Source organism: Lissotriton helveticus, chromosome 2_2 (assembly GCF_964261635.1).
Source record: "Lissotriton helveticus chromosome 2_2, aLisHel1.1, whole genome shotgun sequence".
Taxonomy (NCBI): domain Eukaryota; kingdom Metazoa; phylum Chordata; class Amphibia; order Caudata; family Salamandridae; genus Lissotriton; species Lissotriton helveticus.
The window spans coordinates 81,566,917-81,591,887 of NC_136060.1; the positions used below are offsets into that span (position 1 = coordinate 81,566,917).

Consider the following 24,971-nt stretch of genomic DNA (forward strand, 5'->3'; position numbering starts at 1 on the left):
GGCCATGTCTAGAATCTTGGTTTGCCTCTCAGGTCTGAAAGTAGTGGCTTTAAGCCATCCCTGACGTCTAAGCACTGCAGCTCCTGCTAGCTGACGGAAGTTGGTGTTCACGATGTGGAAGGCGCAATCTATAGCTTCCGATGCGGCATGTTCCTTCCTGCCTTCGGTCCTCAGGAATGAGGTCAATGAAACTCGCCATGTCTGACCACATTTGACGGTCATAACAGCCGAATATGGCTAGAAGATTGGCAGCTCTAATAGAGGCCGCTGCCAACGTAAAGAATGTATTTATTTTGTTTTTTGCCTATAAGGTCCAGACGACTTTCTTCCTTATTAGGCGGTGTGTTGATAGACGTTGTGGGATTTTAAGATTGTTGTTCGGCTGCCTGTGAAATTACTGAATCTGGCTGAAGGGTGGCCTATCAGACAGGATGGGCTGTTAGCAGGTGCGCAGTATTTCTTTTCTCTGCGCGGAAGCACTGCTAGAATAGACATTGTCTATATAGGTACCACTCTCGTGATCTTCCTGGATTCTTCCTTGAAATCATGAAGGAAATATTCTGTTTGTTCGACTTACTGGCAGTTGAAATCTAGCTGCTGCCCGCTTCATTAAATTATGTACAGGATGCTGTCATAGATGAGGCCATCGTAGACGATCTCATCGTAGACTTTACTGTCGTAGACATGGTTATGTAGGCAAGGTTATTGCAGATGGGAACATCATCATAGATAAACGTCATGAACAACCATCATAGATGAGGCTGTCGTAGATGACAGTCATAGACAATGCCATCATAGATGAGGCAATCATAGGTGAGGCCATCCGTAGATAAGGGAATCATAGATGAGGCAGTCCTATGATGGCCATCCATGGATGAGGCCATTGTGGATGAGGCCATTTCATGGATGAGGTCATTGTTGGATGAGGCCATTGGTAAATGAGGTCATATATAGATGATGAGGCTGTCATAGACGACAGTCATAGGCAATACCATTATAGATGAGACAATCATAGGTGATGCCATCCGTAGTTGAGGCAATCATAGATGAGGGGATCGTAAGATGACCATCCGTGGATGAGGCCATTCATAGATGGGGCCATATGTAGTTGAGGCCATTCGTACATGAGGCCATTGTCATAGACGACCGTTGTAGATGACCATAATAGATGAGGTTGTCGAGAAGCTGAGGCTGTCCTAGGCAATGCCATTATAAAAGAGACCATCATTGACGATCGTCGTAGATGAGGCCGTCGTCGATGACCGTCGTAGATGAGGCCGTCGACGACGATCGTCGTCGATGGGGCCGTTGTCGTCGACCGTCGTAGATGGGTCCATCGTCGACGACCGTCGTAGATGGGGCAGTCGTCGACGACCGTCGTAGATGGGGCCATCGTCGACAACCGTCGTAGATGGGGCCATCGTCGACAACCGTCGTAGATGGGGCCATCGTCGACAACCGTCGTAGATGGGGCCGTCGTCGACAACCGTCGTAGATGGGGCCGTCGTCGACAACCGTCGTAGATGGGGCCGTCGTCGACAACCGTCGTAGATGGGGCCGTCGTCGACAACCGTCGTAGATGGGGCCGTCGTCGACGACCGTCGTAGATGGGGCCGTCGTCGACGACCGTCGTAGATGGGGCCGTCGTCGACGATCGTCGTAGATGGGGCCGTCGTCGACGATCGTCGTAGATGGGGCCGTCATCGACGACCGTCGTAGAAGGGGCCGTCGTCGACGACCGTCGTAGATGGGGCCGTCGTCGACAACCGTCGTAGATGGGGCCGTCGTCGACAACCGTCGTAGATGGGGCCGTCGTCGACAACCGTCGTAGATGGGGCCGTCGTCGACAACCGTCGTAGATGGGGCCGTTGTCGACAACCATCATAGTTGGGGCAGTCGTCGACGACCGTCGTAGGTGAGGCCGTCGTCGACGGCCATCGTAGATGAGGCCGTCGACGACGACCGTCGTAGATGAGGCCGACGACCGTCGTAGATGAGGCCAATATTGGTGAGGCAGTAAGATTAGACATGGAGTTTTTAGACTCCTAATGTCAGGTTAAGAGGATTTCCTTGATGAGTTGTAGGATCAGCCTCTGAGGAATTTTTTTCCAATTGCCTCTTTCTCTGAGAAATGCCTTATAAAGACTCGAGGTGAGTCTTTATGGCTTTATGTGTGCCATCTGGAGGCTCCTGGCGCGACTTTTCCCTTTGACCTCTCCTATGAGGTGAAGGAATCCTAGTTGTCCTCGTCAGAATTGGCAGATAAAAGTCTCTGTAGTCCCAATAATAGCCTCATCTCTCAGAACGTGAGAGCTATTGAGGAAAAGGTTAGACATATTTCATAGTCTATTACCTTATTTTCTGCCAATCTGCCATATTACTGCCTTAATAGGGTCAAAGGAATGAAGTAAGATCCAAGTTGATCCAAAAAGAAGTAAAAGCTGAAGAAACTGAGCAGAGCTCAGGGAGACTCCCTTCACACACGACGTGCGGTGAAAATCTGAGGAGAGCTGGCTCTGCAGAGAGGGTTCTAGAGGGTGCAGTCAGCTGATTGGTTGGGACAAAATCTTTGGTCCTTTTGGCATAATGAGGTAGATAGGCTACTACAGTTTAGGCCTCAGGCCTTTCTCCGAGGCCTACTACTATAATTTACCTTTGGCACAGCTTTTTTATATACCGTGGGACTCCCGCCTCGGCGACGTGGAATGATTCAGGCATGTGAATCTATGAAAGATACCCCAATACTGGATATCCTTAATTTCTATTGTCCCTTCCATTTTTTTCTATTCCTTCTTTAAAGTTATTTGAGTGAAAATCTATGTACACAACTTGAAAATTCTAATTAAAACATATCACATTGAAATTCAAAGGAATGATTAATGGTGGTGTGTATTTTGATATTGACAAATTATGTTTCCAATGACTTTGGATAATTGCATTGAAACGTGCTGAAGTATAAATATCGGTTTTGATTGGAGCTACAAAATGGTGCCATATTTATATGCTTGCAATGGAGAGTCTGTTTTGAATTGGCTCAAGAAAACAACTTGAAAATGATTTCCCGTCTTTCACAGTAGGGAACAGGGGTCAAATGTAGTTTCTCACAGGCCACCCAGCAATAGGGCTCAAAATGCTTCACTGCCTGCACCTAAGTATCCAGACTTGTACTGCAAGTCACATCCTCCAGTTAAATGAATCAGTAAAAAAAATTCTGGGCCTTGAAGTAGGTAAGGTAACATGAAAGCTTGAATAAAAAAAACACACAACGTCTAGGGAAATATGGAGCCTTGAATGGTAATTAACAGCATTGTCCACTTTCTCCCAGTTCCACTGAAATCCGAGAAAAAGAGCAACATTCCTCTTAACTGAAATCTTTAAGATGCAAAATCGTCTTGACGGGAAAAACACTGACTAGAGAAGTGTATGACTGAAAGAGAATATAACAAACTATCGTCAAAAGCAGGCTAAACAAAACTCAGTGGAGTCCTTCTGTCGTTAGCAAAAGAAGTGTTCATTCAAAATATGTACCCCAAACTTTCGGTATCTCAGAATTCGAGACCTGGCAAACCAAAAAGTGGAGTACTGCCTGGCAAGAAGCACTCAAAAATCTAATTGCAAGCAATGCTGATGTTGGACAGAACATATCTGGCAATTACAAGTTAGGAGGGGGGACTCTACAAACTGACAAATGCGGTATTGCAGGAAGTGCTACCAGTAGCTCGAGCAGGGTGAAGACACAACTCAGCCGAGATAATAATAATAAAAAGGTGAACCAACTGTCCCTTGAAGAGCTTTTGCTTAACCTCTTACAGTTACGTGTAAAATAGTGGCAACTTGGGAGTAACACTGTAAGCCTCTAACTTCTCATTACATCTTCTCTGGCCATGATCTCTGTAAAACCTCAAGTTATATCTGTCCTTAGGGATCATTAGCTGATTTGGTGCAAGCATCTCCGGCATATGATATATGCTCCTTAGCACCTTAGAGTCTCATGACGAGCTCAGCTCGTCATGAGCCACGGTGCTCGTGTTCTCATGACGAGCTGAGCTGAGCTGAGCTCGTCATGACCGTTAGAACGCTCGCATGCTGGGCAAATTCCCCTGCTGAGCGAGCGTTCTAAAGGAACGGGTGTGGTCATGACGAGCTCAGCTCGTCATGAGCACACGACCACCGTGGCTCATGGCGAGCTGAGCTCGTCATGAGCAAGGGGGAGGAGGGTGGGGGGGGGGGGGGGCAATGCGCGCCTCCCCCCAGCACAGCAGGGGAATTTGCCCAGCTGCGAAGGGGTTAACAGTAATCAGCAAGAAAATCACAAGGTTACCACTCCTAGCAGAAAGAACGGAAACACGATATGCAGATGGCTATTCACTCTCCCAGTGGGGAGGAAAACAAGCCTGGTATAGGATGGTATAGCCAAGGCATAGGTTCTCTGAGAGGGAAACAGCCAAAAACGTGACTGTGGTACAGGTTTCAGTCCTCACTATTCAACGGAAAGATGGAAATGAGGAGAAAACAGACTTTACAACTCCAATTCTTAATGTCTTGCTGTATTGTACTATCATATTCAGGAATACATTTGAATCCCTATATATCCACATGCAACAACGTCATTAACAATTAATAATAATAGTTGACCCTTCAAGACCAAACATATACACATTAATTCTATTTTGAAATCGTAAACTGATGAATAGAAGATTTAAACATTACTCGAGCATGCAATACTGCGAGACGGTGAAAAGCACATACCTATCTGTGAATTTGCTTCTTTAGGCAGGATTTAAAAGTTGTGTATCGCTGCACAGTTTTGTAGCCCTGTGGAGTGAAGCAAAAGATAAAGTGGTGTGCAGAAGCAGAAAGTGTCAAGGCAGGCGACATAACATAGCTTCAAACATGCAAGAAAACAGAGATGTGTGAGGCAGCCAGAAAGCTTGAGTATTCGTTAAAGCTTTTGTGGTTTGTAAACAATTTCAATGTACACACACACAAACAGTTGCTGAAATTCAAAAAAGGAACACATCACTCGAGGACCAGTCTTGGTCTTTGATGCACTTAGGATGACAAGTTAAGCTTTGACATGGTCAACGACAGGTGATGGTTAAGGAATAACAAAGGTAGAGACATACATAATTTGCACTTTTTTAATTAAACAACTTGAAAACATAGTAAGCTAGGCATGATGCCACAATACTGCGTGTTGGACTTGGCCCTTTTGGCAGGTTCACCCCAAAACATTTTGCATTTGCCTAGCCTGTTTCTGCAACCTGGTGTTGGTGATTTTAAGCCTCTGCACACTTTTTCACTGTAGTCTAGTGTAAAGTGCGTGAGCTCACTGTGTATGTGTGGTGAGACTGGCCTGCCCTCCCATAGGAGTCCATGGTAGTTCCTGATGTGTGTGGAGTGCAGCGGCGAGTTTGGTATGTGCGAACTCGTGAGATTAAATGCTGCGCGATGTGTGCAGATTTATTTTGTCTAGTGTGGAAGTGCCACTTTTAGAAGTTGGCATGTCTGTGCAGTATATGTGAATTGGCTGCCTGGCTTGTGATTGGCTGGAGCTGGCTGGTGTGCCTGGCTCCAGGAGTCAGGATGGGTCTGCCCCGGTGGTGAATGGAGAGATCTGCATGTTGATGGCAGGTTGGAGTGCACCTGGGACCTGAATAGGGCTGGGCCTTCCCTCCAAAATGCTGGCTCCACCCCCTGTGGTGTGTCGGATGTCCCTGACCCACCCTGTGAATAGGCAAAGGGGCTGAGCAAAACAAAGTTCTCAAGAACCAGTTGAGTCTGGTTCGCCCCTTGCCTGCACCTTTGGAAACAAAGGATTTGTGTGTATAAAAAGAGGTTGTGACCTCATGTAAGATGTTCTTGTTCTCCAACTTGAATCTACCAGGGGCGTGCTGCTGCTGGGGCCCAGGGGAAGGCTTGCCTCCTTGTGCCCTGTCCAGCCCCTGGATGCCTGATGGACTTTTTCTGGGACCATTTTTGTTCTAGGGGTCATTTCTTGGGGGCCTGGTGGTCTCTGTGCACCCCTAGTGCCTGGAAAGCACTTTATCCTAATTTGCCCTGTGACTGAGGGAGCCTACCCCTCATGGCTTCCTTATTGATGGCAGCGCGGGTGCCCACCCCGCTTATTTCGATATTTATTAGCAGGTGCCTACCCTGCATTATGCCCGTGGGCTTATGGTTAATAACTAGGATGCCACCCCGCTTATCTTTATTTAAGAGCAGGTGCCCACCCTGCGTGATGGCAGTGTTATTGGTTTTATTTACACCACACAGGGTGCCCACCCCACTGTTTATTGCTAGCCTCGAGGGAGCCTACCCCTCCATTGCTGCCTCGAGGGAAATTGCCGCGGTCTGCGGCCCGCCTGACTGTGGGCGGGGCCGCCGGATGGAAGTCGCAAGTGCGGCCGGAAGTTGTGTTTCAAGAGAGGAGTTTGGGAGCCCACCCCGCCTCCTCGAGCCCCGGAGAGAAGAAGGGAAGTCCTCCCGCGTCCCGGGGCTCTGTGAGCTGTGGGGAGCCCCGGGGCCGCCAGCAAGGAGTGGCGCGAGTAGCCCAGAGCCTTGCGGGCTCCATCTGTGAAGGCCCGGTCCTGAGATGGGGGACCGGGTGAAGATGCAGGCGTGAGCTGCACTGCGGGGCTCCCAGGCGGAAGGGAGAGCCCCGCGAAGGCGCCCGACGAGAGAGGAGCCGCCCCGTGACCCCCGACAGAGCTGGTAAGTTTAGACGGCTGTGGGGGGGAGATGGTGTCAGAGCGGCCCCGGGTGCTCAGTGGGCCGCTCTAATGTGGCGAAACTTGTTCCTGGGCCAGAGGAGCCAGTTATTGCCCCCGTTGGGGGCCTGTTCATTCTACGAGCCAGAGGGCTCCAGCGCATGGGGGCATGTTTTGTTTGAGCCTGCGAGCTCCAACGTCTGGCCATACTTGTTTACTTGGGCCCAGAGGGGCCCATGCTTGTTATTTAAGGAGCCAGTGTGCTCCATGGCACCTGATTATAGTTAGAGCCCCGTGGCTCCCACATCTGGCGCAATTTGTTTGAAGGGCAGTCCTCATGCCTGAGAGGGCTCCTGAATGTCGCAAGTCCTGTGGCACAGTTTGTTTTAGAGCCAGATGACTCCAACGCCCCTCAGCAGTTTCAGAGCCTGGGTGCCTCTAACGTTTTGGCGCAAAATTGTCCTAAGGGCCAGTGAGGTCCCATTCCGCTGTTTTGCTGATTTACAGCTGCCCAGCAAGTAGTGGGCAGCTGCACCGTTTAGGTGCCATTTGAGAGAGTCCCTGAGAGGGACAGAGGTGGCACAGAGGTGCTCGGCCTTCCACAGCTGCGCAGCACTTAGTGCCAGCTGCAGCGTTTAGGCCCTGTTCTTGTTCTCAGCTGCCCAGCAAGTAGTGGGCAGCTGCAATGTTTAGGTTTGCACCAGTGGCGCACCCCTGACTGGCTCCGTTGGCAGCGTGCCCTGACATTCTGGACACAGGGCATTAGAGCCCCTTCTTGATGGCCAGTTGGCCAGAGGGACTGGGAGAGGTATAAGGAGCAAGGCCCTAATGCGACTGGTGTGTGCTTTAAATGTGGTGCTAGGAAATGTAATGCATCTAGTATGTTTTATGCACCCTTTGTTGATACCTATGGGCGTTTGTGTTCGTGAGATTGTACTTCACTGTGATCCATGCCCCTAAATGTGAGTTATAATTAGGAGGTAGGGTCTAATGTGTTTAGACTAGTGATGAGATTGCCTACTGTATTTATACTGGTTAGGCCTAATGTGATTTATGCGTAATGTGCAATGCCTTTATGCCTGTGATACTTCTACATGTGTTTTCATGCTTAGGAGTTTGTTTTGCCTAGTATAGTTTATACTAGTGAGTTTATGTGTCCCTGCGTGATCAATGCCTATGGTGATTAGTATTGCGTAGTGTGTACCTGCCTTTTACCAGTGGTTACTGGTTGTGGTCTATAATTGTTATTTGGTGCTACAGTTACTCTAAGTGCAATTTCTACTAAGTGCTGATCCTGACGGTGGCCCACGTGGCCCTGTCCTGTGTAAATAATCCCTTGTGAATATTGCCCGTGCCAGTTGGCACAATGTATATTGTGTGATTACTATCTTATGTGTTTTGACAATACAAAAGTTATTTTTACATAACCTTGTGTGGAGTTCCTTTTGTGGTGTGCCTGGGATGTTGTTGCTGTGTGCGTGCGCAAATGCTTTACACATTGCCTCCGAGATAAGCCTGACTGCTCGTGCCAAGCTACCAAGGGGGTGAGCAGGTGTTATCTTGGCGTGTGACTCCCTTGCCCAGACTAGAGTGGTGGTTTTTGCCTGGCTTTGGCTCAAGCCTTAGCCAACCAGAAATCCCAGTTCTAACACTGCGAAATGAATTTGATATTCATTTGATTATAATTGGAGGTAGATTTGTATTAGGAAAGTGTACTTTACAGTCTCAGATTGTATACATTTTTGTGATTTGCAACCTATTTCACATACGCCTTTCATATCTTCTGACTCATCTACAAAAAACATGTTCTAAAAACGAACTTTTTTTCTTACAGGTCAGTTTTAAGGGTGCACTAGTTAAAGGGTTCCAAAGTTGTTTGTCTCGTTGAGGGCTGAATGTTAAACCAGATTAACAGTACGAGCCTAGTGAAACTGCGTTCCGCACTAATATGTTCTAGTAAAATGGAGCAAAGGTAAGAGAGTGGATGAGTGAATAGATCAGTGGATGCTTTTGTATGACACTGCATTGTATGTAGTAGGTTACTACCTAAAGGGTTGACAATACGGATTTAGCAGCAGTAAAACTCCCCCCTATGTCCAATGGTGTGACTACATGGATGTTGCAACAATATCAACATGGCTGAGATGGAGGATTCCAGCAGAGAAGCTTCTGTGGTATGTTTGCTTTGTTTTACTGCCTGTCTGGTTGACTATACTACTAAGGTATATAGAAACACAGTATCAAGTCAAGGTACCCATGGATTCAGGGTACACTAAGGTATCACCATCACTAGATATTTGTAGGTCACTTGAATTAGTTATGCTCATAGATGGGTTTAGAGATGAACCGGGCCATATTTCTTTATGCAGAACCTTGATGAACAGAGCAGAGTCTATGAGAACCACATATTTGCCTTATGATATGGCAAGGGTGCACCGGTATTATCTAGTGATTAGGGCGAAATGAGATTGAAGCTGCTTCAATACTAAAAGAAGACAACCTGTAAGGGATGAAGAAGTGAGAGGGCTACATGTCTACCAACCCATAATTGCCTCATTTTGTAAGTGTTAAATGGCAAACATATCTTAGGCTAGGAATCTTAATAAGAACATTTTCCCCCACCAGTCCATTAAAGTACAATGGTGGGTAATTTGTTACAATGGTATACGGATCTGTTTCTCATTATGTCTGCCCCGGCACAAAAACTTTTTATGTAATACAAATTGCTGGAAAATCGGTTAGCTAATTCCCTACTAAGCAAAATACATTGTACCTTTTTGCACCACTACAAATGTGCATAACGTGGCCCCATGTTTTTTCTATAAACAAATTATACAGATCATTGCAATACACAACACATACTCAACTCCAGCAAAAGTGATAAGCAAAACACAGCAAAACACCAACACCTCAAACTTAGCAAGAAGCAGAAATACGACAGAGAACTATAAAGCCAAAGTAAGTATATTGTGAAATTAAATATGGTCGCACACACTTTTCCTGTAAAGGCTTTAGATGACCGGTAGACAAATATCTCTGCATATCTTGTTTCTAGCTTTCAGAGAACCAGTTCCATTTTGGCACCCATGATCTTGCACCCGGTTTATTTAGGCTGCTGGAACCTCTGATTGGCAGCAGGTTTCTAGCATTGTTGTTCTTCTATTCCTCAGCATGAAAGAATGCAGTGACTCACAAGGGCCCGTAGGATCGACCACAGTTCCCTATTCAAGCTAGAACATGAGCGGATTTTTAAAGCCTTCTGGAAATGGAATGGGAAAGTGTTAGAAATGGGGTTTCTGGATGGCCAGGGTAGGCCCCTAAGCAAGTCAGAACCCACCCTAGTTAGGGCAAGTAAGTTACACACCAAAGATAACCTGTGCTCACCCCAGGTAGCTTGGCGCAGAGCAGGCAGGCTTATGCCCAGAGGCAATGTGTAAAGCGTTTACATAGCATGCTCACACCAGAAAAAGTGACTTCACACAGAATTATAAAAATATAGATTATATAGTGCATTAAACACAGACCAATATGATGTGAATCAATAATTAATTTGCCAACTGGGCAATGGTCAATCATCACAATGGGTGCAATAAGAGAAAGACATATGTTTCAGACATCATGGAACAACATTATTGTGAATACTACGCCAGTACTGAATTAGCATTCGCTATCCTGATAATGCAAGTATTAAAAAACGACATATACCGTACATTAGTGCATGAAATGCAACAGGAAAAGCACATCAACAGTCAAGACACATAGCCCCAGAAAACTCTGCACTCCTTTTAGCAGGGATATGGTAACTGTATGGCTTCAACTGAACTGACTTTTATGAAAGAGTAGGGTGCTGGGGCACTTACGCGCCTACTCAACATACTATTTATAGAGGGACAAAAGGTCCTTTTCAGAGAAATATTTATAACCATACATATAGAAAACAAATAATTTCTATAGCAGCCTAGAATAGGATCATATACTCAGTAATTTTACTAAATATTAAGAAAAAAAATCACAAATCCATAACAACTTGAGAGAAAGACCAGAAAACTGAACACATTTTATAAACAAAAACTATACATTTACAGCGTGGTTCAACAAGTGTTGAATTAGCACCACATATTTTCATAAGGTAACCATGCAATTGATACCTCCAAAAGCACATTTGAAATAGTCATGGTACTTTTTGCTCAACAACGTTTCGATACCTCATTGAAATATGGGAATCATCTGCAGGACTTAAAATATATGCCTGAGAGAAGAAATGCCTGTGCTGTGGGGAACCAAAATAGCAATTGCTTTCAGTGTACTGCCACAAGTGCGTCATGGGTAACAATTGAACACAGCCTGATAGAACAGTGATACAGCACCAACCAGTGCTTGTGCAGAGTGAATCCCGCAGTGTGAGTCGCGACCCTTTGCATGGGTCAATTATGTCAAGGTTGCAAAGTCACAAAATCTTGGGTCGGGAGTAGTAGCGGTGTGGTGCTCTTGGCAGTGAGGGGAGAGCTTGGGGTTCGGGAGCAGCAGCTGTACGCGGCTCTTGGAAGGAAGAGGTTAATAACCTCTTCCTACTAAGAACCGCATATGTAATGTTATAGATATTTCTCTAGAAGAGACCTTTTATTCCTCTATATATAACCTTACCGATGGTCCCTGTCACATCCTTGTGTACCCTTGTCTATGATAATATACTCAACATACTGTGGCATTCTCCTGATCTTCCAGAGCGGGGAAAACTTTGTGGTACCCGACAGACAAACAAATGCCCTCAAGGAAAGTGTTACCTAGTAAAAGGAGGGGAGAGGCACAATCTGCAGGTTTCAGCAGGGAGACCTCGCTGGGTCCCCTGCATGCAAAATGACCAAAGAACAGCTGCCCTCGAACACGTGGTGCAACTGCAAGCTCCCAATACCTATAGGCCCCCGGCACCCAACTGCGGCATTTAGGAGGTGCAGCGCTGAGTGGTCTCTCCCCAAATGCAGGAAGGTGCAGCTTTTCTTCTGGTGAGGCCTTAGGAGTGGGGCCTAGTGTTTCCAAAGAGATTGGTGAACCCTGGTTTTTCACTCCCAGACGCGTAGGTTTGGCCTGCCACTGGCTTCCGGACCACATGGTTCTTCCAGGGCTGCACGATGATACAGGCTCCAGCCCCAAGGGGCAATCCATCACCATCCATGGAACTACAGGGCAATGAATCAGTACGTACCATGAGCTGCTGCACAAATGCCAAGACCACCAGAGTGGATCCCTGCTTGGCTCTGGGGAGTGCTCATGTCAATGGAGTTTTGATTTCACTAAGGAAAGAGGGAATTTGAGTGCTTTCAGGCACCACACTCAATTCCTAGCAGCACCAGATATCACTTCGGACTGGTCTGACACAATGGAGTGCTGGCAAGGTAAACACACTAGTGCTCAACACGCGCTGATGCAGGAAATATTAAAAACACAAGCTGCTTCTAAATATACATGCTATGAATAATATTATGGCAGAAACAGGGAGGGAGCTACCCAGCACCTGGAGAACAACTGGGGGTCACTAAAGCAGAGAGGCAGCAGGCCAGCACACAAACAGGTCAATCAATCAAGTGGGGGTTGCGGGGGGGGGGGAACTGCTGATCCTTTGAAGGCACTGTAGTTCTGTCAAAGAGCCATATCTTGAGGTCCTTCCTGAATTGAGGCAGAGACTGTAATTGCCTGAGGTGGCGAGGCAGGGTGCTCCAGGTCTTTGCTGAGAGTTAGGAGAGGAATCTTCCTCCGTCAGTGGTTGTGCTGATACGTAGGATGGTGGTCAGTGTCAGTTGGGCAGAGTGGAGGTTTCTGGTGGGTGCGTGGAATGAGAGGCTGTGGTTAAGGTATGCAGGTCCCGTGTCGTGTAGGGCTTTGTAGGCATGTGGGAGGAGCTTGAAGGAGATTCTTTTGTTGACTGGGAGCCAGTGGAGGTCTCTCAGGTAGCCGGTGATGAAGCTGTGGCGGAGGATGTTGAGGAGGAGTCTGGCTCAGGCGTTCTGAATGTTCTGCAGTTTCTCGAGGAGTTTCTGGGTTATGCCGTCGTAGAGTGTTGCTCTAGTCTAGTCTATTCTGCTGCTGATGACTGCGTGGGTGACTGTCTTTCTGGACTCGGCGGAGATCTACTTGAAGATCTTTCAGAGCGGGCGTAGCATGTGGTAGCAGGATGATGAGACAGTGTTGACCTCGGGGTTCATGGTGAGCGAGGAGTCCAGGATGATGCCAAGGTTTCGTGTGTGGTCTGTGGGTGTGGGGGGGGGGGGTTACAAGTGCTGTGGGCCACCAGGAGTCATCCCATGTGGAGGGGGTGGAGCCCAGGATGAGGACTTCTCGGAATTGAGCTTGAGGGAGCTGTTCTTCATCCAGGTGGCGACAGCCTTCATCCCATCATGTAAGTTGTTCTTGGTGACTGTGGGTACGTTGGTGAGGGAAAGAATAAGCTGGGTGTCGTCGGCGTAGAAGTCGTGTTGAGTCCATGGTTCCTGACAATGGCTGCAAGCAGGGCCATGTAGATGTTGGAGAGTTGGGCTCAGGGAGGATTTCTGAGGCAGTCCACAGCTGATCTCTGTGGGTTCAGACTGGAACAGTGGTAGTCTGACTCTCTGTTTTCGACTGGTGAGGAAGAAGATGATCCATTCCAGGGCTTTGTCGCAGATGCCTACGTCATGGAGTTTTGCGCAGAGGGTGCAGTGGGAGTGAATATTGATGGCGGCTTAGAGGTCCAGGCGGATGAGGGCTGCAGTTTTGCCTCGGTCTGGGAGGGTGCAGATGTCTTCTGTGGCGGCGAGGAGGGCAGTCTCTGTGCTGTGGTTGCTTTGTAAGCCGAATTGGGACAGGTCCAGGATGTGGTTTGCTTCGATGAACTCAGAAATGTTGACGTCGATAGCCTTCTCGATGACCATGCCTGGCAATGGGAGCAGAGAGATGTGTCTGACGTTCTCGGTCGCAGGATAGAAGACCCTTCAGCAGCTCATCATACAGCAAGCAGCAGGCCTACATAAGAAAGCAGTTAGTACAGTGGCAGTCCCTCCTGGTAGCACAGCAGTTCCTCCTGGCATTGCGCAGAATGTAGAGCCATCAGTGTCTGGTTTCAAGTCCCAAACAGAGTCTAAAATTATGGGGTCAGAGCCCCTGTACTTATACTCTAAATGTGTTTGATGTACAGGTGACTTCAAAAGAAACAGAAGTGCACATCCCCCCTTTCAATACAGGCCCTGGATCCAGATATCAGGAGAGGGTAAATCAGCCCTTTGTGTGAGGGCAGGACACTGCCTATACAAAGGTAAGTGTGCCCTGCCTCCCTCTCTCCCCAGCCTAAGTGGTCTATCAGTATGCAGATGGATGCAGATGCCTCATGTCACACAAAGCCCTTCCGTGTTGTGACGGTCTGGAAAGTATGCACAATGTGTAAATGTCACTCTGTCCAAGATGTGGACTGGAGTCAGGCTGCAAAACAGTTATAAACAAGGAACACCCAAGGCCCTTGACTCTACTCAGTAAGGCTGAGTCAATATAGAACAAACCAAAACAAGTGCCAGTACTGAACACTATTTGCCAATCACTATATCACTGGTACCAATGCAAGTCTGTCACAGGTTCCATGAATAATCAATTTCCGAAAAACTTTATTTTAAATCTTTAGCCTATTTTTCAATAAATACATACAAATACAAATGAATGATCAATGAGACAACACAAAAAATACAAAAAGAAATTCCTTCCCAATTGCACTACGACACTAAAATCACTCAATACTCTCTTTCATCCATTCAACATTCATTCCTTACACATAACCAACTCCACACACTCACCAAGTTCACCTACGGGTTCAGCCAGATAGATTCACAGTTTTTTGGAAAGGCTTAACCCAGAAGGGAACAGTACGTACTCAGCCAAACAACAAAAGAACTTTACCACCAATTTGAGTAACAATGCACAACAAAATCAACAGGGTTATCAAAGAATAAAGTGCATTACAAACAACAACTTAATTTAAATATGTTTGTTTGACTCGAAAATGCACAAGGTCGGCACGTTTCGAACCCTTTAACTAGCAGGGTTCTCCTCAGGACCATCACAATCTTACTCATAAGTGAATTTTTGTCAATCCTTATTGTGTATTGTGGTGTCATCCTTTTTCCTTGTAACTTCAACAATAATCTTGGGGTAAATAATATATGAGTTCTGACGATATCCGTCCATCAGTTAGATCTCCAATATGTGGTGGGCAGTTATTTGATGTAAATCTCAAAGCTTCCCACGCTTATGGTATCAATCTTAAAAAGCAGGGGAGTCCGCTTCACGAATATCCATTCGGCGTCTGGAGCCCCAGCCGAACTAACCTGCGGCACCAAGACCCGCAAAGGATTATGGACATTTTTTGTGGATATATTTTTTGCAAAACAGTTATGAGCACAGAGAAATTCCCACTTTTGAAAAGTGGTATTTCTAAAATAGTAATGTAAAATCCATCTACATCAGTAAGCAGGATCTATCACCACTATTCCAAACATGACAACACTGCTCATTTCATATCAGGAATTACCACTTAAACACATATAAGGGAATTCCCAATGCTAGCCTATGAGAGGTATAGGAATCCCAGCAGTGAGGAACCAAATAGGCCGTTAGTCACTAGCAGGACATGCCACACAAAGGCACAAATCCTAACTTTTACCTATACAGCACCCTGCCCACAGGGATACCTTGGGCCTACCTCAGGGGTGACCTATGTGTAATAAAAGTGGAGTTTAAGGCTTGGAAATTAATTTTAAATGCCAAGCCAATGTGGCAGTATACTGTGCATGCAGGGCCTGTAATGGCAGACCTGAGACAAGTTTAAAAGGCAACTTTTGTGGATGATGCAAACTGCACTGCAGGTCCACTCATAACATTTAATTTACAGGCCCTGGGTATATGGCATACCACTGTATAAGGGACTTACAGATAAATTAAATAAGCCAAACAGGTGTAAGTCAAATATACCATGTGTAAAGTAAAGCGCTCATGCACTTTAGCCCTGATTAGAAGCCATAAAGGGCCCAGAGTCCTAAAGATAACAAAAAGAGGGTCAGAAATATAGGAGGAAGACATCAAAATGTTTGGGGATAACCCTGAAAAAAGGGCCAGGTCCAACAAAAAGGAGTGGTTATCAAGAGTACGAGGTTTACCAGCACAGCTCCTTGGTCCGCGGGCTGAGTATAGTGTTGTACACTGCCTAGGAGGAATAATGGAGCCAACCAACTTGTATCAGGTCCGCTTTTCTGAACAGGTCACTTCTTACCTTCTTGTGCACCCCATCGATCTGCCAAATTCTATCACAACCTCCAGAGGGCGATCACCATCATACCTTTACAAGGTCATTGTTCATCCTGCCTGCCGTGCTCCTGCAGTGAAACAATCTGCTTACCACTGCTACTGATTCCTTCTACCAATTTCTCTGGCTGTCACCTCACTTATTTCTCTCCACCTGCAATTAATCTTCCAATTCTGGCCCTTTTCTCTTCCATTGACTTGCCTCTGAACTCTGGCTATTCCCATTGTTAATCTCATTTGTGAAATTCAGCCACAGCCCGCCTGTCCCCAAATGTGATCTCCCAATCTGCACCAGTCTCCACCTACCCCGGCCTGCATTTTTGTCAGATCCCCTATGAATGCTTCTCATTTCTTGGTGGTGTTGGGGCAGATAAGTGGTGATTATCAGGAGGCACTATCCTCTTCTCACAAACCACAGCTATCTGATCCCACTCACTGATTATGGCCTTGCCCTCCACTAACTCGCATTGCTTCCTCAATGTGCAACTTCAGTCACTAATCATGGAGCAGTCGCCCAATCAGTCTTTTCCTCTTGCACTCATGCCCTCACAGTCCTCCCTTCTCCCAGGCTTTTCATTTACTTTCCTCCCATTATTTATACATTTAGCAAGGCTTCACCTCTCTTCCAAGTAGTGGTTTACCTGCCTCCCACATTGCTGGATTGCCAAGTGTAACATGACCTCTATCCTTATATTCTCCCTTTCTGAACATGATGCAATGGAACTTCCACCCTCTGGCTCCTTGTATGCAACATTCTCCTGCCTGCTTCTGCCTGTGATGTCTAGACATTGAGATGGAGGAAGAGTAAGGGATAAGCTTGCTGTGCTGCTTCAGCCAACCAGCTTTCTTTCCCTGACTGGCACGCCATCTTTCCTTTCTGTGGCTTTAGCAGATCGCGGAATACTGTCTTTCTGCAATCTATTTTCCTGGTTTCTACGGTTTGAACGTGGTGATTATTTTTATGCAGGAGTAACGTCCTAAGCCTACCAATATTAGCCGTGTTCATTGGCAGTGCAAATGAATCATATGTTGGCTGTTGTATTATCACCAGACTGAGTGCTTCTATCATCGATTCCTTTGGCACATACTGTTTCGAAGAAAGAAAATAAAAATCCTGAGTTGTATTCATCTACAACTACTATAGCACTGGTCTGTTCATTAGGGTTTCACATAATTCTTTGTAGTATTCTCCAGCATATTTGGACTTTGAATATACCAAGTCAATTCACCACTACCCTTCCTCTCTACTATACACACTAAATATACTAACTCCATTTCAAACCTCAAGTGCTCACATACACAGCAACTGTGATCCTGGATCCCTAACTTACCAGTGTAGGAAGTACAGGGTCTCTAATGCCAAAATACAGAACACACCATTCCTGCAAGAATAAGCACAGAAGAGAGCTCAAAGGAACACATCAACCATATTGTGGGCATAATGGAACATGGTCAGCACTATCACCCCCATAATCTATGGGATACTCAACCTCATAAGAGAAACCCCTGAATCCTGTCCTCCCTTAACTCCAAACTAACAATGGGGATCCACCACAGAACACAAAGAACGAGATGCCTTGGTCTGTACATCCTTTGAATAGGAAATGTCAGAGAATGGAAGAGCATAGAGAGAATTTTGACTACAAGAATATTGTGTTACAAATATATATTAGGCCAAATATGTAGGATCAAATTATCATTAAGGTAAAAAAAAGATTATATATATATATATATATATAATCTCCACAATTCCGTAGTCAGTTCCTCCAAACAAAACAACGGTCCACGGCACCACAACATCTTTTTTAACAGAGTTTATTAGATGGCAACCTAAATATATACATATATACACATATATATACATACACATATATATACATACACATATATATACACATACACATATTACCTACTGGCGGTCGCCAGTAGGTATATATAGTTAGGATTTTTTCTCTATGGGATTTTTGAAAATTCTATGTCTAATAACTTTGGCGTTTGTGGACGGAATTGGCTGAAATTTTCAGGAAAATGGAACATTTTGTTTCTGAGCAGCCACTGAAATTTTGGGGGGGGGGGGTCGTCAAGGGGGGGCCGAGAAAAAAGGGGGGTCCCAAAACACGTTTTTCCCATGTTAATTTCCATAGGGCGGTTGGCCTCACTTTTAGCCCGAACGGCTGAATGGATTTGCACGAAACTTGGCAAAATTGTAGGGACTGTTAGCCTGATGTGCCTTTGCTAGGTCTCAAGATATGTGCTCCAGTGGATTTTGAGAAATTAACGTTCAAAAAAAGATATATATCTGTAAGCGCGCTCCGGGCAGCGCTCCGGTTCGCGTACTTGACGCGTAACGGAACTTCACGAAGCGAAGCTGATTGGCTCTCCGGTGTCTGTCAACATTCTAAACAGTCCGGAGCGGCCGCCATCTTGTCTCTCGGTAGGATCGAGAGACAAGAGGAGGCCAAAACAAAGGGGGAAATGACCATAAGGGGGCATAGTAGATCCTCCCTGACCCCCTAGGTTTGATGTGGAGGCTTTAAAAGGGCCCGCGTTTTTTTTGCGTGGGGAGCGCCCGGTACGCGCACCGGGAAGCGGTCTGGGGAGCGTACTATAAGGAAAAAAGAATGATAGACTTTTCAAATATTGTATGTTAATTGATTGTTTGTTTTGTTGATTTTTGTTTAATTTCTTTATTTTTTAAGCAATTATTTATTATTGTGATTGTGTTTCAAAATTTAATAAAATGTCTAACATTTCACTGTCTGAAATGTCGTTATTTTCATTGAACATAGCTTGTAATGTTTGAGTGTGTAAAATGTCCTCATTTTCAAGGAGGACATCTACTGATTGCACACATTGCAGTAGTTCTTCGTCCCAAGTTTCATCCATAAAATTAATGTAATTTGGATCAATGATTTCTTCGTTGGTCTCTGGAAGGACAATTTCAAATGAAATTTTCTGTTCGCCTTCCATTTTGCCTGAAATTTGCATTAAAAAAAAATATATTAGTAGAGATAGGGCACTGTTGGGATTAATTTTAGATAGGCAGTTTTTAACAGTGAATTTATCTTTGGGCAGTGTATAGTATCAGAGTGGAAGTAGGAATATAAAAAAGTGTATGTGATTTAAGGTAAATAAATTCATAATTATACAAGACAAGCCTAACTCCATCCATAACTATAACAGAGAAGTCTATCTAAATGTATAACTACTACAGAGGGATAGTATATAACTATCAGAAAAAATTTACCATATTAACTTAAAGTGCACAATATACTTCAGTTTTTAAAATAACAACTTACCTTTATAAAGAAGTTGAAGTAATTACTGAAAATCCTATTGAAATGTACACCAGGAAGTAGTAGTCAAAATGGCTGTGTTTCTCTCTCTTTTTTTATATATATTCAGGTACATAACCAATCAAATGTCAGGTAAAAAAAGTAGAAAATGAAAGTAACATTTTAATTGGTTGTCAATTCCAACACTTCAGATGTGTTTTGTGAAGTAATTTACCTCAGGGTATTTAGAGAGGTCTACAGGCTAAATAACTAAATGGAATTCCAACCAAATTAGTGAAAATGGTAGGGATTGGTATGTAGTATGAGCAATTCTATATTTGGTGAAAGTGTCTCCAGGGTTTCTTCTGTAAATTACTTTCCCACCTTTTTTAATGGAGCGCTTCCCGGTGAGCGCCCCGGTACGCGAACCGGCAGCGTTACGGGAGTCCACCATTTTGTGTTTCGGTTGAATTAAGATACAAGATGGAGGGCAAATAATGTTCAGAATGGGTAGAAGGGGGCACGGTAGACGTATTTTGACCCCCTAGGTTTTCTGAGGGTGGCTGAGGAGGCCCATATGTGCGGAAAAAAAACATTTTTTAAAAAAATTTCACGCGGTTAGCTTCCGGTTCTCGTACCGGGTAGCGCTCCGGGGAGCGTACTTTGTTGAAAATTTGTGAAAAAAGTTTCGAGTAAAATAATAATTGTGAGTGATCAGATGTAGGGTAGCTCTGAGAAGAGCTTTTGGGTTTATGGTACATTTAGGTACTTATAAGTAGGTACCAATGCACAGTCTTAAATTCAAAATGAAAACTCTGTTGCCCTCATCTGAGAAGTGAACTCCATCACCTCTGTAGATATCTTGCATGTAGTAACGCAAGTTATTGTTGTACATGGAGCCCATTCCATGGTCTCTCATGTAAGCTGAAACAGATTTGTTTACATGCTTCCTCGACTTCTCAATTTGTGGACAAAATTGGTTCGACCACCTCCATTTCTGTCTTTGGCATATATTTGAATATTCCAAGGCAGTTTGAGGAAAAAGTGCCATCAATTGCTCAAAGGTGTCCTTTAAAAGCATTTCCAGACCTACACCAGTCAAAGTGCCCAAGGCATTACCTCCACAGTGCACAATTAACAGGTCAGGTTTAGGCAAATGCATAAAGGTTTTCACCAATGGTATCAACTGGTGACATTTTAATCCTCTGTGGCCAAACCACTTAATTTCCACATCTTGTAAATTGAGATTAGGTAAATTTCTGTTCTCAGCATACCTTTGAGCCCAGTAGATGTAACTATGTCCAACAATCCAGACAGAAAACATGGTGAGAGAAGGTTCTGCTGCAGTCAGATGAAGTGTGGCAATGAAATGGCAGTTGGAAAAAAAAGAGTTTAAAATGAAAAAAACTGTGGAGTTTCTGTGTTAAGGAAGCAGTAGCAGTGATTGGTGGATTTTGATTGCTGAAAACAAAGTTAGGGTGCATGGATGTGTTCTTTGAAAGATGTAATTTGAATGGTCAAGAAAAAATCATTTAATGAAAGATTGCACTGGATACGCAGGTGCACTGAGAGTTCAGAGTTCAATTGAAACATTGTTGTGTGAACTTGCAAACATCAGAGGTCTTTCAGGAGGTGGTTGCTATGCAAAAAAGGCAGAAAGGCCAGAGGGGGGAAGGGTGTTGATTTGAAAAAAGTGAGGGAAGAGTTTTGATTGGGTGACATGAGAGATATGTGTGATGATTACAGCATTTCTGTGCTTTTCATAGCTGCAGACTCTGGAGTGCATACCTTTTGCTCTGCTAAAGACAATTTGGTGTGTTTCTGAGACTGTTTTGAAACTCAAAGTATTTGCTAAGGTGAGAAAAGATTCATTTAATTTAGATAGAGAATAGTATGGTTTTGGGAGAAAATTATGAAGAAAGTTGTGTATTTAAAATGTTGCTTGGTGTCAAGTGTTTTACAAATAGATTTTGTTTCTTTGTGTTACATAGCCATGTTAAAAGTGACACAAAAATGTTGCAAGGGCCTTAAAAAAAACGATTTCACGTGTCTTAGGCCATTTTAAGTCATTTCTCCTTGAATGTAGATATATAATTCATTTAGATGATGTGTTTAAAAACGATTTTTTAAAACAATTAGGTTTCTTGATATGTACTGCTAGAGCTTCATAGGTTGCTTGGGGCATATTTATAAGGCCTTTGAGTCTCTCTGATGTTATTTTTTCCATTTTAATTTAAGACCTTTCCCTTTGGTGCAAGGTCCTTGTAAATATGCCCACATCTGTGCTTGGCAAATTTAGATTTTAATTCTTTGACTAACATAGCCATGTCAAAAATGACCCAAAAATGTTGCAAGGGCCTTAAAAAAACGATTTCATGTGTCTTAGGCCATTTTAAGTCATTTCTCCTTGAATTTAGATATATAATTCATTTAGATGATGTGTTTAAAAACGATTTTTTAAAACAATTAGGTTTCTTGATATGTACTGCTAGAGCTTCATAGGTTGCTTGGGGCATATTTATAAGGCCTTTGAGTCTCTCTGATGTTATTTTTTCCATTTTAATTTAAGACCTTTCCCTTTGGTGCAAGGTCCTTGTAAATATGCCCACATCTGTGCTTGGCAAATTTAGATTTTAATTCTTTGACTAACATAGCCATGTCAAAAATGACCCAAAAATGTTGCAAGGGCCTTAAAAAAAACGCTTTCATGTGTCTTAGGCCTTTTTAAGTCATTTTATTTATGATAGGTGTGTGACTTTTTTCGCCGCTGTGCGTAACTTTTGTGACGCAGCGGTGGTGCAAAAGATTTCCTATGTGGTGACATATTTACAACTTGATGCATCTAGGCAGATGTGTCATGCTGTAAAGTCCCGTGCCACATGAAACCAATGCAGCAGTGATGCAAAATATGCACCATGTTGCAAGACAGGCCTCATTTCATCTCCAACAAGATAAGAAGCTGAATGTTTTGTAAATGTCAAAATTGTTGTATACACTGCTCAACTTCTGTGTACTCTTTGATATGCTAGAGTCCATCTGCACTATGAGATACCTAAGCAAAGGAAACACAGGTGATGTGATTGTGAAATGAGGAAAAGAAACTCCATATTTTTCAATTACATCACCTGTGTTTCCTAAGTTTCCGAATGACATTGTGCAGATGAGGTTTAGGTCTGTCCACGGACACAGAAGAGGTCTGGCCTTTGTTCAAGAGTGAAGTGGATATGACTTACTTCATTGGTAGGTCTTCACATGTATTATCTCCTCTGTACTCTTCAACAAGTGTAAATCTCATCTGCAACCCTGAGTAGGCCTCACCTCAAACAAACCTCTGGATAGGCCACACCTTATCGTCATCCTGAATCAATCATTTAAAATGTTAGGGACAGATTTATGATAGGTGTGTGACTGTTTTGCACCGCTGTGCATCACTTTTGTGATGCAGCGGTGGTGCAAAAGATTTCCTATGTGGTGACATATTTACAACTTGATGCATCTAGGCAGATGTGTCATGCTGTAAAGTCCCGTGCCACATGAAATTGATGCAGCAGTGATCCAAACATGCACCATGTTGCAAGACAGGCCTCATTTCATCTCCAACAAGATAAGAAGCTGAATCTTCTGTAAATGTGAAAATTGTTGTATACACTGCTCAACTTATGTGTAGTCTTTTATATGCTAGAGTCCATCTGCACTATGAGATACCTAAGCAAAGGAAACACAGGTGATGTGATTGCGAAATGAGGAAAAGAAACTACATATTTTTCAATTACATCACATGTGTTTCCTAAGTTTACAAATGACATTGTGTAGATGAGGTTTAGGTCTGTCCACAGACACAGAAGAGGTCTGGCCTTTCTTGAAGAGTGAAGTGGACATAACTTACTTCATTGGTAGGCCTTGACATGTATTATCTCCTCTGTACTCTTCAACAAGCGTAAATTTCATCTGCAACCCTGAGTAGGCCTCACCTTAAACAAACCTCTGGATAGGCCACACCTTATCGTCATCCTGAATCAATCATTTAAAATGTTAGGGACAGATTTATGATAGGTGTATGCCTCTTTTGCGTCACTGTGCGTCACTGTTGTGACGCAGCGGCGGTGCAAAAGATTTGCTATGTGGTGACATATTTACAACTTGAAGCATCTAGGCAGATGTGTTATGCTGTAAAGTCCTGTGCCACAGGAAAGTTGCGTCAGGTTTCATATAGGTGTTTTGTTGCAGGGTGGGCATTCATTTGCATGAAAGCCCTGTAAAACTAACACAGTGAAATTTAGAAGATTTCACCGAGTCAGATTTATAGCATTGCTGAATCAAATCCTTACGCCTGTTTGAAACAGGCATAAGGAGTGAAGCACCATGCAATGTGTGGCTTCCTCCTGTGCATTGCAGTAGACATGTCGTGTTTACGACGTGATTCGTGCAATGTGCTGCTTTTGCGGCACAGATGCATGACGCATCTGTGCTGTTTTTACTCAATGGTGCTCCACATTGTAAATGCGGTACACCATGGGTGGCAGAGCAGCGGTGCACGTTAACTGGTGCATCCCCGGGGATGCGCCAGTTAACATAAATCTGCCCCTTTACATTTAAGTATGAGCAGGGTAAAAAGAGTCGGTGGACATGGCTAAATAATAGCTGCAAAATGTTACTCTTGTTAAACAATATTACTATTATAGTCTCTGACATTTGTGCCTTACTCTGCAACATCTCATTGTTGTTCTCTTTTTTTAAAGATAACAACAACATCAAGCATGAGTGATAATGAGGAATCAGTTGATCTTGATCTTATCGTTGAACTTGTGATTGAAACGTCAGTGGAAGTGGATCCCTTAGATGATTTAAATCCTGAGGATGAAGAAGACTATGATGAGGATGCTGATTTGTCAGAATTGTATGACATAGGTTGGGAAGCTGACCTGCTTGAGCCTATGGAACTATAAACATTTATTTTTAAAAGTTAGAAGAAATTAAAAGTAAAAATGTAAACGGTTTCATTTAAAATTAAACACACCTTCAAAAACAGGTTATGTGTAGTGTCTTCAATAAAATATTAAAATATGCTCATTAAATTAGATCAGATTCACATAAAAAACAGCACAGGTAAAATAAAGAATTCCATTTCTTTTCTGCTATTTGTGTATTCTAAATTTGCCAAAGCACTAAAAAATATTCTATGTAAAAATGTCAAGTAGTGTGTTAAGTTTTTGATGACTGTTATTGATTTACTGTTTGGTAATAGTGGTTAATAACATTTTTTATTATATTTTACCACAGATTCAACTGCAGATCATTTCAAAATTTGAGAATGCCAACCAAAGATAGAATTAAAAAGGCTGCAAAACGTCAAAGACAGCAGGTCCATGAAATAATGCAGCAGTCCTCTACAATAAAAAATCGTCAAGTCACCAAGAAAGCACCGGGTAAGACCACGAAAACATTCATAAGAAACATTTCTAGAAAAAAAAGTAGTACTACAGAAAATGTTTTTGTCCAGAAAAAGAGAAGCAATTTAAACGGAAAGGAAAGGCCAATCAAAAATGTTACTGCTAGAGCAAGAGATAACTCTGTGCATGATAGTAGAAGGAAACAACAGTTTAGGGACATTCGTAAACGAATGTTCCGCAACAGGATAATTGGCAATTTGCTAAAAAATATTAAGAAA

General features: G+C 43.8%; 1 protein-coding gene across 7 annotated transcripts in view; it reads right to left on the reverse strand.

Annotated features, from left to right (window-relative positions):
- Positions 1–24,971, reverse strand: part of MICU3 (mitochondrial calcium uptake 3) — a 599,595-nt gene that overhangs the window by 13,057 nt on the left and 561,567 nt on the right. The window contains exon 14 of one of the 7 annotated variants that reach the window (XM_078678144.1): positions 4,750–4,815. The exons of the other annotated variants lie outside the window; for them this stretch is intronic. Coding sequence (XP_078534270.1) covers positions 4,750–4,815 — 66 coding nt within the window. The remainder of the gene's footprint in view (positions 1–4,749; positions 4,816–24,971) is intronic. 7 annotated transcript variants of the gene reach the window in all.